Genomic DNA, 17,662 nt, shown 5'->3' on the forward strand with positions numbered 1-17,662 from the left:
GGGGAGATGCTACACAATTTTAAACAACCAGATCTCATGAGAATTCACTAATTATCATGAGAACAGCACCAAGGGGTGATGCTAAACCATTCACAAGAAATCTGCCCCTGGGATTCAATCACCTCCCACCAGCCCTCACTTCCAACACTGGGGATTACAATTTCACATGAGATTCAGGCAGGGACAGATCCAAACTATATCAATCCCCACTTCCCTCCTCACCCCCCACTACCCTTCCCAGCCTCTGGTAACCCTCCTTCTACTCTCTACCTTCATGAGTGAAATTGTTTTAATTTTTAGCTCCCACAAATAAGTGAGAACATGTGATGTTTGTCTTTCTGTGCCTGGCTTCACTTAACATGATGACCTCCATTTCCATCCATGTTGTTGCAAAGGACAGGATCTCATTCTTTTTTATGGCTGAATAATAATCCATTATGTGGCACATATACACCATGGAATACTATGCAGCCATAAAAAATGATGAGTTCATGTCCTTTGTAGGGACATGGATGAAACTGGAAAACATCATTCTCAGTAAACTATCACAAGGACAAAAAACCAAACACCGCATGTTCTCACTCATAGGTGGGAATTGAACAATGAGAACTCATGGACACAGGAAGGGGAACATCACGCCCCGGGGACTGTTGTGGGGTTGGGGGAGGGGGGAGGGACAGCATTAGGAGATACACCTAATGCTAAATGACGAGTTAATGGGTGCAGGAAATCAACATGGCACATGGATACATACGTAACAAACCTGCACATTGTGCACATGTACCCTAAAACCTAAAGTGTAATAATAATTAAAAAAAAAAAAGAAAACCAGAGGAAAAAATAATAATAATAATAATAATCCATTGTGTATATGTACCAGGAAAGGGTATGCTTCAAAGCCATAGTCTGGTGACCGCATAGAATCTCATCTTTGGGACCTGGGTTTATTTGCAGTGCTTTCCTTTCATGTGGTACATAAAGCCCCAAAGGTATGAGAACATGAACTATATCTGTGAGCTATATCAACAGTTCTGAATTCCCATCTTCTAAACCAGAGTCAGCTGGGAGTACAAGGGTTCACACTGTCGACCTAAGTAACAGAGAGGAACTCTCTAAAAGTAAATGATATTTCTTTGGGAATGGAGCATTGCAATGGGAGTATGCATGCCATAGTAAACTATGTGCATATTCAGGGAGGTAAAAGAAGACAAAGTTTTTCAAAGGAAAAAATGAGGAAGATTACATAATTGTTTCAAAATAATTATCCTTGGCTACAAAGATCATTAACAAGGGTGACACCAGTCGGAGGTTGAACAGGCAGTTGCTGGGCAGATGTCCTTGCAGAATTATTTTTTATATAAGGTTGCAATGTTCTGTGTGCAAGGTTGTGGTTTTTGCAGAGTCTTTTGTGATAGTTTTTTGTTATCAAGCATATAAGCACAAGAACCTGCTCTTCTTAACCTTCCTGACCCTATTTGTCAGGGTTTTGTTTTCTTATAATTGGTCACTCCATTTTGATTCTGACAACCTTCTTTTTCTTTTTTTTTGAGACAGAGTTTCGCTCTTGTCGCCCAGGCTGGAGTGCAATGGTGCGATCTTGGCTCACTGCAACCTCTGCCTCCCGGGTTCAAGTGATTGTCCTGCCTCAGCCTCCCGAGTAGCTGGGACTACAGGCATGCGCCACCAGGCCTGGCTAATTTTTTTTTTGTATTTTTAGTAGAGACAGAGTTTCACCATGTTGGCCAGGCTGGTCTTAAACTCCTGACCTCCCGTGATTCACCCGCCTCAGCCTCCCAAAGTACTGAGACTACAGGCGTGAGCCACTGCATCCGGCCGATTCTGACAACTTTCACAAGGCAGAAAGACAAACATCACTTAAGGGAAATATTCGAAGCAATCTGAAGGTGCATAGCTTGGGTGTTATTCTATCTTTTTCTTTGCGGTTTTTTTTTTTTTTTTTTTTTTTTTTTGTAGAGATGGAGTTTCGCCATGTTGTCCAGGTTGGTCTGGAACTCCTGGGCTCAAGTGGTCTGGCTGTCTTGTCCTCCCAAAGTGCTGGGATTACAGGTGTGAAACACTGTACCCGGCCAGGTGTTATTTTTAGAGTCAAGTTTGTGGCTTTCAAATGCAGAAATGGGCAGTAGAGGAATAACACTGTACACTGTCCATTATCTCTGAATACAATCAGATTGATTTGAGATAGCTTAAGATGAGGGGGATGAGGATAGCTTTATATGTCTGTAGACACCAAGAGAGGGAAGGAAGAACAGTGGAAGTCAGCCCACAATGTTTGGAATAGGTACTCATTTTTTTTTTTTTTGAGACAGAGTCTCGCTCTGTCGCCCAGGCTGGAGTGCAGTGGGGCAATCTCGGCTCACTGCAAGCTCCGCCTTCCGGGTTCACTCCATTCTCCTGCCTCAGCCTTTCCAAGTAGCTGGGACTACAGGCGTCCGCCACCACGCCCAGCTAATTTTTTGTATTTTTTTAGTAGAGATGGGGTTTCACTGTGTTAGCCAGGATGGCCTCGATCTCCTGACCTTGTGATCCGCCCGCCTCGGCCTCCCAAAGTGCTGGGATTACAAGTGTGAGCCACCACGCCCGGCCTTCATTTTTTTTTAATAAAAGAGATTAAGATTTCTGTAAAAGAAAAACTATTCATGTACAATGATAAGAAAAAAATGTACAGGATATTAAACAGTTGGTTGAGAGAAACCACAGAGATTGAGCTGGAAGATGAAGTGGAGGAAATATTTGAATACGGATGTGGAGTCTGTTTTATTCATGAACTCAATGTTTCATAAATTACATGTGGGCCTGTCAGATGTTGAGAGATGGAGGAAGAAGACATAGAGCTCTTTTATTTTATTTTATTTTTTTGAGATGGAGTCTCACTCTGTCACCCAGGCTGGAGTGCAGTGGCACGATCTCAGCTCGCTGCAGCCTCACTTCCCAGGTTCAAGCAATTTTCCTGCCTCAGCCTCCAAAGTAGCTGAGACTACAGGCACGAGTCACCACGCCTGGCTAATTTTTTGTATTTTTAGTAGAGATGGGGTTTCGCCATGTTGGTCAGGCTGGTCTCGAACTCCTGACCTCAGGTGATCCTCCCACCTTGGCCTTGCAAAGTGCTGGGATTACAGGTGTGAGCCACTGCTCCCAGCCGACACAGAGCTCTTTTCAAAGCACAGTGTAGATGCTGGATTGTCCATTCAAAAAGGCCACACCCACTGGGGCAAACACAAGACCAATTGGCATGCCTCTCTTCACTATCTCTTAGGAAATGCTTAGGATGTGTCAAAAGATCTCAAACAATTTATATTTGCTTAATAACCACTGGCTAAATTATAAGATTAACCTGCATATATACTGCATAGCTGAGCATATTTTAAAAGTGCAAAATAATCTCTATTTGTGATTTCGGAAAAGGCTTTTAAATCATACTTGCCTTCCTTCTGGCCAGCACAGGGTGGAGCTCTTATCCAGACTAAATAAAAGCATTTTCTAAATGGAAGGGATGGAAGCTACTTTAAACAGTTGGCACTTAGGAATTTTTATCCAGTTAGTCTCTGTGTGGCACAGAAGGCTTCCAATTCTTTGCTTAAAAAAAGAAAAAGAAATAGTAGAGTCACAAATCAAAAATAAAGGAAGACGTGAGAAGCAGAGTACAAAGAAAAAGGAGATTCATGAATCATGAATGGAAACACTTGCTAATAATAAATTCCACTGATGGTGAATTTAAGCACAGCTGAGTTGTGTAGACCTCATAGTTTCACAATCTTGTTCCTAAGCAAGGTAAATGTCTCCCTGGTGTTTAGGTGGTTCAGTGGCCTAATCAACAGAAAGTTCAGTTTGGAATGGGTCATAGCCCCCTCGTTACCATCACTGGGTCTCTGTGGCTCTCTCTGCTGGGGCCGTCTGTCCAGGCCACGTTCACTGCCTGACTCTGTCACCAGGCCAGGTCCTCGCCCAGGAAAGAATATTTGCAATCCATAGTTGCTCTGCCTGTGGATGGTGGTTAGTTTGATTTGGAAAGAAGCAAGAAGTCCCATCTTGGTCCTGGATCCAAATCTTGTTTTCCAGTAAAGCTTTATCATTATTAAATATTAGGGATATTTGGATATCCAAAATAAATAAAATAGCTTACCTAAGTCAGTAAAATGTAAATCAGAGGAGAGAAATTATTTGAAAATTGTGTAATTATTTTCAGAATTAATGTCTCAGCCAAGGTGGGTGGATAACGAGGTCAGGAGTTCGAGACCAGCAGCCTGGCCAACATAGTGAAACCTCGTCTCTACTAAAAATACAAAAAATTAGCCAGGCGTGCTGGCAGGTGCCTGTAGTCTCAGCTACTTGGGAGGCTGAGGCAGGAGAATCGCTTGAACCCAGGAGGCGGAGATTGCAGTGAGCCGAGGTCGCGCCACTTTACTCCAGCCTAGGCAACAAGAGTGAAACTCCGTCTCAAAAAAAAAAAAAAAAAAGAAAAAAAGAATTAATGTCTCAGTGGGGCCCAGGCATCAGCATTTTTAGAAAGCTCCATGGGTGTTTGAGTGTGGTGGCTCATGCCTGTAATCCCAGCACTTTGGGAGGCCACAGCAGGGGGATCCCTTAGGCCAAAAGTTCAAGAACAGCCTGAGCAACATAGGGAGATGCCTATCTCCACAAAAAAAATTGTTTAAGTCAGGTGTGGTGATGCATCCCTGTAGGCCCAGCTACTGAGGAGGCTAAAGCAGGAGGATCACTTGAGCCCAGAGTTCGAGGCTGCAGTGAGCTGTGATTGCACCACTGCACTCCAGCCTGGGCAACAGAGTGAAAACCTGTCATAAAATATAAAATAAAATAAAATAAAAATAACATAAAATAAAAATCCGAGGCAGCAGGTCTGGAGTGAGGCCTGAGATTCTGCATTTCTGACAAGCTCCCAGCGCATGCCCTGTGCTGCTGGTTTTTGGACCACACTTTGAGAGGAAAGGCTTGTACTCAGTGGGTCCCAAATGTTCCACATCATAACCCTTCCCAGGGGAGCTGGTTAAGCCTCACAGATGCACAGGGCGCTCCGCGAAGGTTGCTGATTCAGGAGGTCTGGGAGTCTGCGTTAAAAGCTGCCCAGCTGATTCTCGCGGCTTGCATGCCTGCTGGAGAAAGGCTGCCCTGACTTCCTCTAGGGAGTTGATTGTTTGCCTGGCTTTTGTTGTTTTACTTACTAAAGCTTCAAAATCTTATTCTCTTTCTTAATAATTCTGAATATCAGTGTATAGGCAGCATGATATTTTTTAGTATTCATTTCAGTTTTCAGAATCTTCTTGATTACCTGGTAGGTAGTACTTTCTAGTACAATGGGCAAAAAATAAAAAATGATCAAAAACAATACTTTGATTCCACTTATCTAATTGTGTTGGCATTGTTCTTGCTGATCTCAATGTTCTTGGATCTAAAAAAACTGGCTAAAAAGTTATCATCATTAAGAAAAAACACTTGAGTTTTTTAAAATTAATTTTATTGGTTTAAATGAAGGATATATTTTCATCATGTTAAGCAGCTGAACTTTTTTTTTTTTTTGAGATGGAGTTTTGCTCTTATTGCCCAGGCTGGAGTGCAATGGCAGATCTCAGCTCACCTCAACCTCTAAGCCGCTGAACATTTGGCATCATTTGTTAGAGGAGTTAGCCTTCCCAGATGCATACATTCTTCTTTGCTTTGTGCCTTTAAAACTGGGGTGCCCCAGGGACTTCTCCATCTACACCTACACACAGTCCTTTGGGGATCCTATCCAAACTTAGGACTTCAAATACCACCTGCTGTCTAATGATTTGGAAACACAGATCTCCAGCCCACGCCTCTTTCTTGAGCAGGTTAGTATAACCAGTTGTCTGGTTAATAACTCCCCTTGGATGTTCATGGACATTTTCAGACTCTTCTCTTCCAAAACAAGATAACTGATTTTTTCCCAAACCTGCTCCCCCCGGTAGTTCTCCCTGTATCGGTTGGAGCAATTCCATTCTTCTAGCCGCTCAGCCCAAACCTCTCTCACACCCACATTTAATCCATCCAGAGTTTTTGTCGGCTCTCCCTTCCTAATATATTCAAGATCTGACCACCTCTCACCTCTGTCAATGCCACGACCTGCCCTAAGCCACCATTCTCCCTTGCCTAAATGACTGCAGCAACTTGCTAGCTGTTGTCTGTCTTTTTTCTTCCTCTCCCCTTCCTCTTTCTTTTTATTGTAAAGTTTCTTCAAATAACCTTAGCTGTTGGTAGTAACAGGAACAACCCATATTGCAAAACATTGTATTCAATATTCTAATTTTGCTTTTAGAGGAAAAAAATTGTTGTTTAAAGAAAGCTGGAAGGAACTAGGTGTGGTTAACTGAGCTAAAACGTTATTGGAATAGTTCAGATGGAAAGAAACGAGAGGAATGGCAATGAGAATGCGAGGGTTTTAAATAGCATGTGTTCTTTTTTTTTTTTTTTGAGATGGAGTCTCGCTCTGTCGCCCAGGCTGGAGTGCAGTGGCACTATCTCGGCTCACTGAAAGCTCCGCCTCCCGGGTTCACGCCATTCTCCTGCCTCAGCCTCCCGAATAGCTGGGACTACAGGCGCCCGCCACCAAGCCCGGCTAATTTTTTGTATTTTTTTAGTAGAGACGGGGTTTCACCATGTTAGCCAGGATGGTCTCAATCTCCTGACCTGGGATTACAGGAGTGAGCCACCGCGCCTGGGCACGTGTTCTTTCTTATATAACAAGCTCTTCAAATTCACAGGTTCGAGAGTGTGGTTGCCTTGCTTGTGGAGAAAGCAGCTGTGTTCATGTTTCGTATGTACCAATGTTTCTCCTGTATTGGTTTTTGCTGACACGGATGTGAAATAGTTTTGCTTGTTCCATCGTTTTCCTTCTGTTTGTGTGTGTGTGTGTGCGTGTTTTAAAAAATCGTTTTTTTTGGCCGGGTGCAGTGATTCACGTCTGTAATCCCAGTACTTTGGGAGGCCGAGGCGGGCAGATCACGAGGTCAGGAGTTCGAAACCAGCCTGGCCAAAATGGTGAAACTGCGTCTCTACTAAAAATACAAAAATTAGCAGGGCGTGGTGGCATGCGCCTGTAATCCCAGCTGCCTAGGAGGCTGAGGGAGGAGAATCGCTGGAACTCGGGGTACAGAGGCTGCAGTGAGCCAAGATTGCACCACTGCACTCCAGCCTGCCCGACAGAGCAAGACTCCGTCTCAAAAAAAAAAAAAAAAAATCGTTTTTGCTTTGGAGCTCAGGTTCTAGATCCTTCTCTGAGCCTTCTAATGACATCTCTTCTGTCTCAGTTAAGATCTGATCAACAATGAATAATGTCATTTCTCTTTCAAATCTAGCTTTAACCATCTGACTACTATCTCCCTTGCTTCTCCCCTCTAGGCCCCTAAACTTCAGTTAGGGTGAATTATTCAGTGTTTCCCCTATGTGCCATGCTTTCTTCCCTGTGGGACAAGATTAGTTCATGACATTTCCACCACCTTTATACCATTTCCTCTAAATTAATAGAACCTAATAGTAATAGTCGACACTTGGTGAGCACTTGCTCTGCGCCAGGCAGTGTGTTAAGTGTTTACGGTCATTTTATCATTTTACCCCACACTATATAAGGTAGACCCTTTATGATCCCTATTATACTGCCAGGTATGCCCTGCCCAGATCCCCCGGGTCCTCTTTTCCAACTCTGCATGCTCAGACCCCTGCTTCTGCGGGCTTGGCTGCAAATGCTTGCCCTGGAACCGTGTGCACATTACCCCTCACTCCCAGAGTGGAAAGGCTCTGGGAGTTTGTGTCACTCTCCCCCCCGGCCAGTGACAGAAGGAACTGGTGTGGGAACACAAGCACCCAGATCGTTGGCCTCAAGGAGGGAGAGGTTGAAGTGTGAGCCATGCTCCAGGACTCTCCAAGGATCAGCCTGAGCTGGCTTCTTCCCCTTCCCTGGCTTGCTTCCCTACTCCTTCACTTTTTTTCTTGGAAGCACATTCCGCAGTAAATCACCTCCTTTCCAAGCCTTGGCTCATGACCTGAGTCTGGAGGAACTCAACTTAAGACTCTTGCCTGGCTCATGCAAGGTGCAGTTGCTATTCAAACCTGAGCAGTCTAAATCCTACCACAGTTTAGAGTTCAAATCCCTCTGTTATAATGCCTGTCATGTCGGTATGATGACTCTGTTTCAATTTCTTTTTCCTAGAAAATGTTAGAAATTTTACCCGGGGAATCTTGTAGCAGTGTCTTTGATATTTGCTCACAGTTCTGAGTATCGTACTGGGAGTATACAAAGTCCTTTCTAGTGATGGGTGAGGTTGCATTTGGAGCATCTCACAATACTCTGATAAATGTCTTAAGCATCTTCCTGAGGCCGGGCACGGTGGCTCACGCCTGTAATCCCAGCACTTTGGGAGGCCGAGGCGGGCGGATCACGAGGTCAGGAGATTGCGACCATCCTGGCTAACACAGTGAAACCCCGTCTCTACTAAAAAAAAATAACAAAAATCAGCCGGGCGTGGTGGCGGGCACCTGTAGTCCCAGCTACTTGGGAGGCTGAGGCAGGAGAATGGCGCAAACCCGGGAGGTGGAGCTTGCAGTGAGCCGAGATAGTGCCACTGCACTCCAGCCTGGGTGACAGCAAGACTCCGTCTCTAAGAAAAAAAAAAAAAAAAAAAAAAGCATCTTCCTCCATGCACCCACAGCTCTGTGGACATGCATCCATCTATTATGCTACTGGGATCATGTTTTCAAAAATTCTTTTGGATCTTTTGCTCACTCCCCTAGACTGTGGACTCCTGGGGGCCAGGATACTGGCCTATTCATGGTTGTTTCCCAATGCAGAGCAGAGCATCTAAATGGAGGTGTTCATCTTTTTGGATGTAATTCTGTACTACAAGAAAGTGGATTTAGAACTGTGGTTCTCAAGCCAGGCATGGTGGCTCACACCTGTAATCCTAGCACTTTGGGAGGCTGAGGTGGGCAAATTGCTTCAGTCCAGGAGTTCGAGACCAGCCTGGGCAACATGGCAAAAAACCCTGTCTCTACAAAAAATACAAAAATTAGCTGGGTGTGGTGGCATGTGCCTGTAGTCTCAGCTACTTGGGAGACTGAGGTGGGAGGATCACCTGAACCTGGGGTGGCTGAGGCTTCAATGAGCCGTGATCACACCACTGCACTCCAACCTGGGTGACAGAGTGAAACCCTGTCTTAAAAAAAAAAAAAAGAACTGTGGTTCTCAAATTTCATTTGCATAAAAATTACTGTGGGAAAGGCAGTGGGCTCAAGGAATCCGCATTTTAAGAAGTATCCCAGGTGATGTTTAACCCATTATAGATACTTTGAGAAACAGCAATTCATAAGGTCCAAACACTGAATAATAATCAACAGTTATGTTACAAATACTTACATAGTGGTTACTTCATACTTGGCACTGTTGTTAGAGAACTATAAACTCATTTAATCCACATTTAATCCTCATGAGGTGAAAAGTACTATTAACCCCCATTTTTACATATTAGGAAACTAAGGGACAGAGATGCTAAGTAACTTGCCCCACAACTATAACTAGTAAGTGGAGTTGGGCCCCGGCATTCTGGCCCCAGAGGCTGTGCTCTTAACAGCTGCCTCACACCCCTTTTCCACTGATACATGCAAGAAAATCCATATGATTCCCAGCATGATTTTTGCTGAGCCCTTCCAAGGAGGCTGAAAGGAACAGAGGATACATTACTGCATGGAACACACAGGAAATATTTTATTAGTTTCCAGATGAAGCAAGGGATAGAGTACAAATATTTCAGTAGAGCTCCACAGCTCTCCTCAGGGAGCCCACTCTTGCATCCGTGGCCCCCCAATCCTGGCACCACCTGTAGTCCCCCGGCCTCAGCAGGTAGTGCTGCCCCTGGTAGTTGGGCAGCTCGTAGAGGACCCAGGAGCCCTCCAGCACGTTGAAGGAGTGGATCTCACTCAGGTGGAAGCGGTCGTGAAGAGAGGAGCAGTCCTCAGTGGTCTCCACCATCTGGCCCCTGTAGTCCTCTTGCTCATAGATCCTGAGCCTGTGGGAGCTGGCCTGGGGGTTCAGCAAACAGCAGATGAGGGAAAGTCAGAAAACCTGACTTCCTGGGGGATGGACCTAAAAAATATTTTTTCTAGGCCGGGAGCAGTGGCTCACGCCTGTAACCCCAGCACTTTGGGAGGCCAAGGCGGGTGGATCACGAGGTCAGGAGATCGAGACCATCCTGGCTAACACGGTGAAACTCCGTCTGTACCAAAAATACAAAAACAAAATTAGCCAGGCGTGGTGGCGGGCGCCTGTAGTCCCAGCTACTTGGGAGGCTGAGGCGGGAGAATGGTGTGAACCCGGAGGCAGAGCTTGCAGTGAGCCAAGATCGCGCCACTGCACTCCAGCCTGGGGGACAGGGTGAGACTCCGTCTCAAAAAAAAAAAAAAAAAAAAAAAATTTCCTATATCAAAAGTGACCAAGCTGAAAGAAAGACACTGCCAACACCAGGGCTGCTGTGTATAGTTGGGTAGGTTGTACACTGTGAAACTCAAGAGGGTACCATTCCCCATTCATTTGGTATGAATGGTGCTCCCTAGGGTTTTCTGGTACAATCTACATGAATAGACACACTGGTCCTGCTCAGGACCACTTTTAAATATTTTATGTATTTGTTTTGTTTGTTTTGTTCTCTCCTTCATAAATTTGTGGTGGTTTGGACTCTCGTTGGATGACACATAAAATAATGTTTTTATTTTTATTTATTTATTTTTTTTTAGATGGAGTCTCGCTTTCTCACCCAGGCTGGAGTACAGTGGTGCGATCTCGGCTCGCTGCAAGCTCCGCCTCCCGGGTTCATGCCATTCTCCTGCCTCAGCCTCCCAAGTAGCTGGGACTACAGACGCCCGCCACCACGCCCGGCTAATTTTTTGTATTTTTAGTAGAGACGGCGTTTCACCATGTTAGCCAGGATGGTCTCGATCTCCTGACCTCGTGATCCGCCTGCCTTGGCCTCCCAAAGTGCTGGGATTACAGGCGTGAGCCACTGCGTCTGGCAAATAGTAAGATTTTAAAACAAAAAGGCAAATATATTCCTGGCAAAAGATATTATTTTGAATCTCAACAGCATTAGGTGAAGCTAGAGGGAGAGGAGGTTGAATTGCTTTTACCCAAATGAGGCTCAGATTGCTGGCAATAGAGGAAGAAAGTCCAGCCCAAGCAATCCTTCATCCGTGCCTTTCTGCTTTAAGCCCTGCTACTCAAACATGCTGAAAAGCAAGAGCCGTCACAAAGAGAACTAGGTTTCAGTTCTTAGCTCCAACATGTGCTCTTACAAATCAGTTTTGTGTAACGCCGAAAAATGGAAGTTCAAGATCGTGAAGGAGCAGCTGGGCATGGTGGCTCATGCCTGTAATCCCATCACTTTGGAAGGCCAAGGTGGGAGGATTGCTTGAGCCCAGGAGTTCAAGACAAACATGGACAACACAGTGAGACCCTGTCTCTACAAAAAAAAAAAAAAAAAAAAAAAGTTTAGTTGGGCATAGTGGTGTGCACCTGTGGTCCCAGCTACTCAGGAGGCTGAGGCGGGAAAATCACTTGAGCTCAGGAGTTTGAGGCTGCAGTGAACTATGATCACACCACTCAAGCCAGTCTGGGTGACAAAGAGAAACCTTGTCTTAAAAAAAGATCTTTTTTTTTTTTTTCTGAGAGGGAGTCTCGCTCTGTCGCCCAGGCTGGAGTGCAGTGGCGCAATCTCGGCTCACTGCAAGCTCCGCCTCCCGGGTTCACGCCATTCTCCTGATTCAGCCTCCTGAGTAGCTGGGACTACAGGCGCCCGCCACCATGCCCAGCTAATTTTTTGTATTTTTAGTAGAGATGGGGTTTCACTGTGTTAGCTAGAATGGTCTGGATCTCCTGACCTCGTGATCCACCCGCCTCAGCCTCCCAAAGTGCTGGGATTACAGGCGTGAGCCGCCACGCCTGGCCTAAAAAAAGATCATTAAGGAGGCCTGTACAGGTTCAAGAGTGTGAAACCTTTAGAAAAATGAAAACTTAGGCTGTTTGTCCTGAGCTATTCTTGTCTCTGTCTCTTGTTGTTTTGTTTTGTTTTGAGACGGAGTCTCACTCTGTCGCCCAGGCTAGAGTGCAGTGGCACAATCTTGGCTCACTGCAACCTCCACCTCCCAGGTTTAAGCGATTCTCCTGCCTCAGCCTCCCGAGTAGCTGGGACTACAGGTGCCCGCCACCACGCCTGGCTAATTATTTTTAGTAGAGACAAGGTTTCACCACGTTGGCCAGGCTGGTCTCGAACTCCTGACCTCAGGTAATCTGCCTGCCTCGGCCTTCCAAAGTGCTGGGATTACAGGTTGTGAGCCACCACACCTGGCCATGTCTCTTGTTTTGAGCACTTGTTCTTCCTTCATTTGTTTGTTCCTTCCCATTGTCTCAATGTTTTTCATCCTCCACATTAAAATATTCTTTAGGGGCCAGGCACAGTGGCTCATGCCTGTAATCCCAGCACTTTGGGAGGTCAAGGTGGGTGGATCACTTGAGATCAGGAGTTCGAGACCAGCCTGACCAATATGGTGAAACCCCGTCTTTACTAAAAATACAAAAATTAGCCAGGTGTGGTGGCTTGTGCCTATAATCTCAGCTACTCTGGAGGCTGAGACAGGAGAATTGCCTGAACTCGGGAGGTGGAGGTTGCAGTGAGCCGAGATCACGCCACTGTACTCCAACCTGGACGACAGAGCGAGACTCCATCTCAAAAAAAAAAAAATCTTTTTTGCTTGGAGCTCAGGTTCTAGATCCCCTTCTGAGCCTTCTAATGACATTTCTTCTGTCTCAGTTAAGAGCTGATCAGTAAGGCCGGGCGCGGTGGCTCACGCTTGTAATCCCAGCACTTTGGGAGGCCGAGGCGGGTGGATCACGAGGTCAGGAGATCGAGACCACGGTGAAACCCCGTCTCTACTAAAAATACAAAAAAATTAGCCGGGCGTGGTGGCGGGCGCCTGTAGTCCCAGCTACTCAGAGAGGCTGAGGCAGGAGAATGGCGTGAACCCGGGAGGCGGAGCTTGCAGTGAGCCGAGATTGCGCCACTGCACTCCAGCCTGGGTGACAGAGCGAGACTCCGTCTCAAAAAAAAAAAAGAGCTGATCAGTAATGTCATTTCTTTCTCAAATCTGACTTTGAGAGTTTCTCTCTATCTCTCTCTCTCTCTATATATATATACACACACATATATACATACATATACATATACATATATATATATGTATGTATCTTCTTTAGGGAAGATTCTCATGCGCAATTCTTTCTGAGGTTTAAGTGACTGCTAGTAAAGTAGATCTTACAGTCTGTAATTAGAAGAGTTGGAACTTTAAATTAGAAATCTAAATTTTTGGGCTCCTAATGCCAGACTGGGTCCTTATCAAGCTATTAAACCCTGTGAGGGGATTCACAAAAGTGATTCATTTTCCCGGGACTCTGTCACAGTCAACTTAGGGAAATCCCTAACTGTGAAATTCCAGGCTGCTGGGGCTTCATTTGGGTAACAGTGGGCCCTGCAGGAGCTATTGGAATCACATTGTTGGTTACCGGTTTGCCCAATCAGAAGGCAGGACTTGAGAGGCCCTTGATGTTCATAATAGTTAATACTCGGGGGTGGGGATTGGCCTGTGCCAGGCGTCCTCCTTTTACCCTCATTGGAACCCTATAAAGGAACTAATCTCATCAGCCCTGTTTACAGATGACGTAAGAAATAGCCACCTAGCCTATGGCCACCTCAGAGCAAGGAATTAATCTGTTGCTCTTTCATCACCTGTGTCATAGACGCTCTGAGCTAATGCCACGCACAACTTATTCCCAGTAGAGGTGAATTTGACTTTAGCAAAATAAAATAAAATGTCCGGTTAAAAGCACTGCATCACATACTTTTTCAGTGGGCGGAAACCTTACGGATGTTAATAAAGGAAAAGAGAATATAGTTAGAGCCAGAAAAAAAGAAGGCTGCCATCCCATCCCATCGCCTGTCGTATGAATCATCCATGTGGATCACTGATGCGACTCGAGGGCACCGAAGGGACCCGGCGGGACTGCATTCACGTGGGGGATGAGGCGGCAGGAGCGGACCGAGTCGCTGAGGCCCATCCACTGCTGGTGGTCGGCATAGTCGCCGCGGTGCAGGAAGTACTGGAGGCCCGAGTAGTTGGGCTGCTCATAGAGCATCCAGCAGCCGCTGCCCACGCGCACCGAGTTGCAGCGGCTCAAGTAGGGCTGCAGGTTGGAGTGGTCGCTGCTGCATTCGTAGTGGCGGCCCTAGAAGCCCCCGTCCTCGTAGAGGGTGATCTGCAAGGCAAGGCGAGATCTCACAGGCCTTCCCCTGCCCCAGTCTCCGGTCCCCGCCATGCAGGGAGCTACCGGGGGCGCGGGCTGGGCTCACCTTCCCCATGGCTGGCTGGGCCCACGGCAGGGCTGAGCGGGTGGGGCGGCGGCGCGGCGGGGGGCTATGTAGCAGGGCTGCTGCGTTGGCAAAAACCGCACAAAAGGGGCCCGCGGAGGGGAGCAAGGGCATTTTTTTTTTCTCTCTCTCTCTCTCTGTTCTATATAATGACTATGGGGGTGGGAGGTTTATTGTATGTTTTCTTTTAGACTCTCTAAAGCTTTCGAATTGATGATCTGGTTAAGACTGTCACTTAGGGCCATTTGGGCCTTTACATAAAGCCTGTTTGGGAAATTGGAATTGAGCTAGTGCTTAAGAGTTAATAATTGTAATTAAATGTTTTATTTACCTTTTAAAAGTTCAGTTTGAGCAACAACGCAGAATAGTGACCAAGTCTAAGGTCGAAATGGACTACAGCATGAGGCGTTTATTTTTATTTATTTATTTATTTTTATTTTTTTTGAGACGGAGTCTCGCTCTGTCGCCCAGGCTGGAGTGCAGTGGCGCAATCTCGGCTCACTGCAAGCTCCGCCTCCTGGGTTCACGCCACTCTCCTGCCTCAGCCTCTCTGAGTAGCTGGGACTACAGGCGCCTGCCACCACGCCCGGCTAATTTTTTGTAGTTTTAGTAGAGACGGGGTTTCACCGTGGTCTCGATCTCCTGACCTCGTGATCCGCCCGCCTCGGCCTCCCAAAGTGCTGGGATTACAAGCGTGAGCCACCGCGCCCGGCCTGAGGCGTTTCGATTAGAGAGTTTTGTTGGTGTGAAATGTGAAACGTGAGGATGAACTTGCCTTCTCCCCGGGGTGTTTACAGTAGGATGTGATTCTCCTTTAAGAGAACCTCTCTATGATCCTACCTGCTGATAAGCAGGGTATCAGATAACTAATGCAGGAGGTTGGATGCCAGGGGTTGGGCCTGAGGAAGCCCTGTTTAGGCACCTGGCCTCAGCTCTGATCCCTGGAGCCTGGGTGGAAGCAGGGAAGTCTTCAGCTGCAGCACCGTGCCTGCTTCAGCACAGGCAATGAAACTCTCAACTGTGGGATTCATGAAGCGACCCTTTGGCGTTATTACACTGGTAACTTTCTATTTAACTAACAACTTTGCTAACTAAAGGCTAAGCTTAGTTGGTTATAGCTGCTGACAAATGCAAGTTAACATGCAAATATAACACATTGAAAATCCTACAATCTTGCAAAGATTCTGCCTTCTTCACCCTGGGGCAAAACCCTCGTGGCTCTCTTCTTAAGGCTCTGACTCCAGGGACTGGGGTCTTCCTTCCTTTTGCCAAGACCCGGCCCCTCCTGGTGTTCCACTCTCTTTAGAGCAGGGTTTCTCAACCGCAGCACTCTTGACATTTGGGGCCAAAAAATTATCTGCTGGGTGGGAGGGCTGTTGTGTGCATTGCAGGACATTGAGCAGCATCCTGGCCTCTACCAGCTTGGTACCGGTAGCATTACTGTCTCGTTGTGACAAGCAGAACTGTCTGCAGATGTTGCCAAAGGTTCCCTGGAAAGCAAATCCACCCCCCATCTCCCACTAAGAACCACTGATTTAGAATAACTTTGGTGCACCCAGTCTCACTCCTTAGTTTGGATTCTTGCTACCTAAGTCTAATACTAAAAAATAACTTTCTCTGGACAAATTTTATGTGATCCATGTAAGTTTAATAAGCCTCATTTACATCTTTCTCTTTTAAAAATTATAACTTTTGTGGAAAATTTAGAACTATAAAGCAGTAGAAAGGAGAAAAGATTTTAAGCCATAGTTTTGTATAAAAAGTAGCACTGTTGATGTATATTTAAAAACTCCTAATTCTCACACCTGTGATCTAATATTTCCATCTCTAGGAATTTGTCCAACGGAAAAAATTAAAGATGCATACAAAGATTATGAACTGTGATATTTTTTCAGAATGGTGTTTATAATATAGAAAATTAGATGCAAATAAAATGTCCAGAATAGGGCATTGATTAAATAAATCATGGAACACTTGTTTGATGAGATGCTATGCAACTACCAAAAATCATGTTGTCAAAGAATTTATTTAAGGGTATGAAAAATGCTTACCATATGTCAAGTTAAAAAAAACCAAATATATTATACTCTGAAAATTACAAAATATTGAAAGAAATTAAAGAAGACATAAATAAGTGGAAACACATCCTATGTTAATGGATTGGAAGACAATATTGTTAATATGTCAGTACTACTCAAAGGAATCTACAGATTTAGTGCAATCCCTATCAAATCTCAATGATTTCCTTATGCAGAAAGAGAAAAATCTATCCTAAAATTCATTTGGAATCTCAAGGGACCCCAAATCAACAAATTAGTCTTGCAAAAAACAAAGTTGGAAGTTCCTTATTCCTTATTCCTAATAAGGAATGCTGACACATGGCACATATGGATGAACTTTGAAAACATGTGAAGGGAAATAAATCAGACACAGAAGAACAAATATTGTACGTTCCGTTTATTTGAGGTACCTAGAATAGTCAGATTTGTAAAGACAGGAAGTGGAATGGCGGTTACCAGGGATTGGGGGAGATAGGATTGGGGAGTTATTGTTTAATGAATACAGAGTTTCCCTCAAAACTCAAAGTCTTTTAGCACATGTACCACCCCTAGAATTTCCGGTAAACCAGCACCAGCCTGAAGATCACATTCTCATCGAAGGGTGACAAAAAAGGAAACTCGAACCAGCCTAGGAAGGACCCTACCTTGTGCTGCTAACCACCGAGACTGCTGTTCGTACAGCGATAAAAGGATGGACTCATCACAGCCCAGTCAAGAAAGCACTACCCCCTCCAGAGTTGTGGGCCATAGTCCCAGGGGAAAACCCTACCAAACTAAGCTAAGAAAAATTTAACATTTTCATCTATTCTATTACTCTTTCTTCTTTTTTCACTCTATTACTGACCATCCAGTTATTAACATAACCAAGTCAATTTCGCCTCAAACTATTGCATTTAATGCTTGCCTTGTTATACCCTGTGGGGATTTGCCAAGTCAAAGACAGCTCTCTACTTCAGAAAAGTACCTCTGTCTCTCCTGACTCTCCTCAGACTGGGCGTTAGTAAATTAGGACCACTTCAACCGGGGAAATTTCGATAAAGACTCCAGTGTCAACCAGGAGTCTTGCCCCTCAATGTATAGCTTTTATGCTGTAGTTGGTCCAACATTCTGTGGACCACTGAAGAGCAAGGATGGACTGCCCCAACT

At 45.3% G+C, this 17,662-nt stretch overlaps 1 protein-coding gene across 1 annotated transcript; it reads right to left on the reverse strand.

Annotated features, from left to right (window-relative positions):
* Positions 1–9,793: 9,793 nt before the first annotated feature.
* LOC129487245 (gamma-crystallin F-like) lies at positions 9,794–14,447 on the reverse strand. Its single transcript, XM_055287848.1, is given in 3 exon segments — positions 9,794–10,066; positions 14,102–14,344; positions 14,439–14,447. Coding segments are annotated over 3 exon segments (525 nt in total).
* Between the last annotated feature and the right edge of the window lie 3,215 nt (positions 14,448–17,662).

The sequence above is a fragment of the Symphalangus syndactylus genome, chromosome 8, assembly GCF_028878055.3.
Source record: "Symphalangus syndactylus isolate Jambi chromosome 8, NHGRI_mSymSyn1-v2.1_pri, whole genome shotgun sequence".
NCBI lineage: Eukaryota > Metazoa > Chordata > Mammalia > Primates > Hylobatidae > Symphalangus > Symphalangus syndactylus.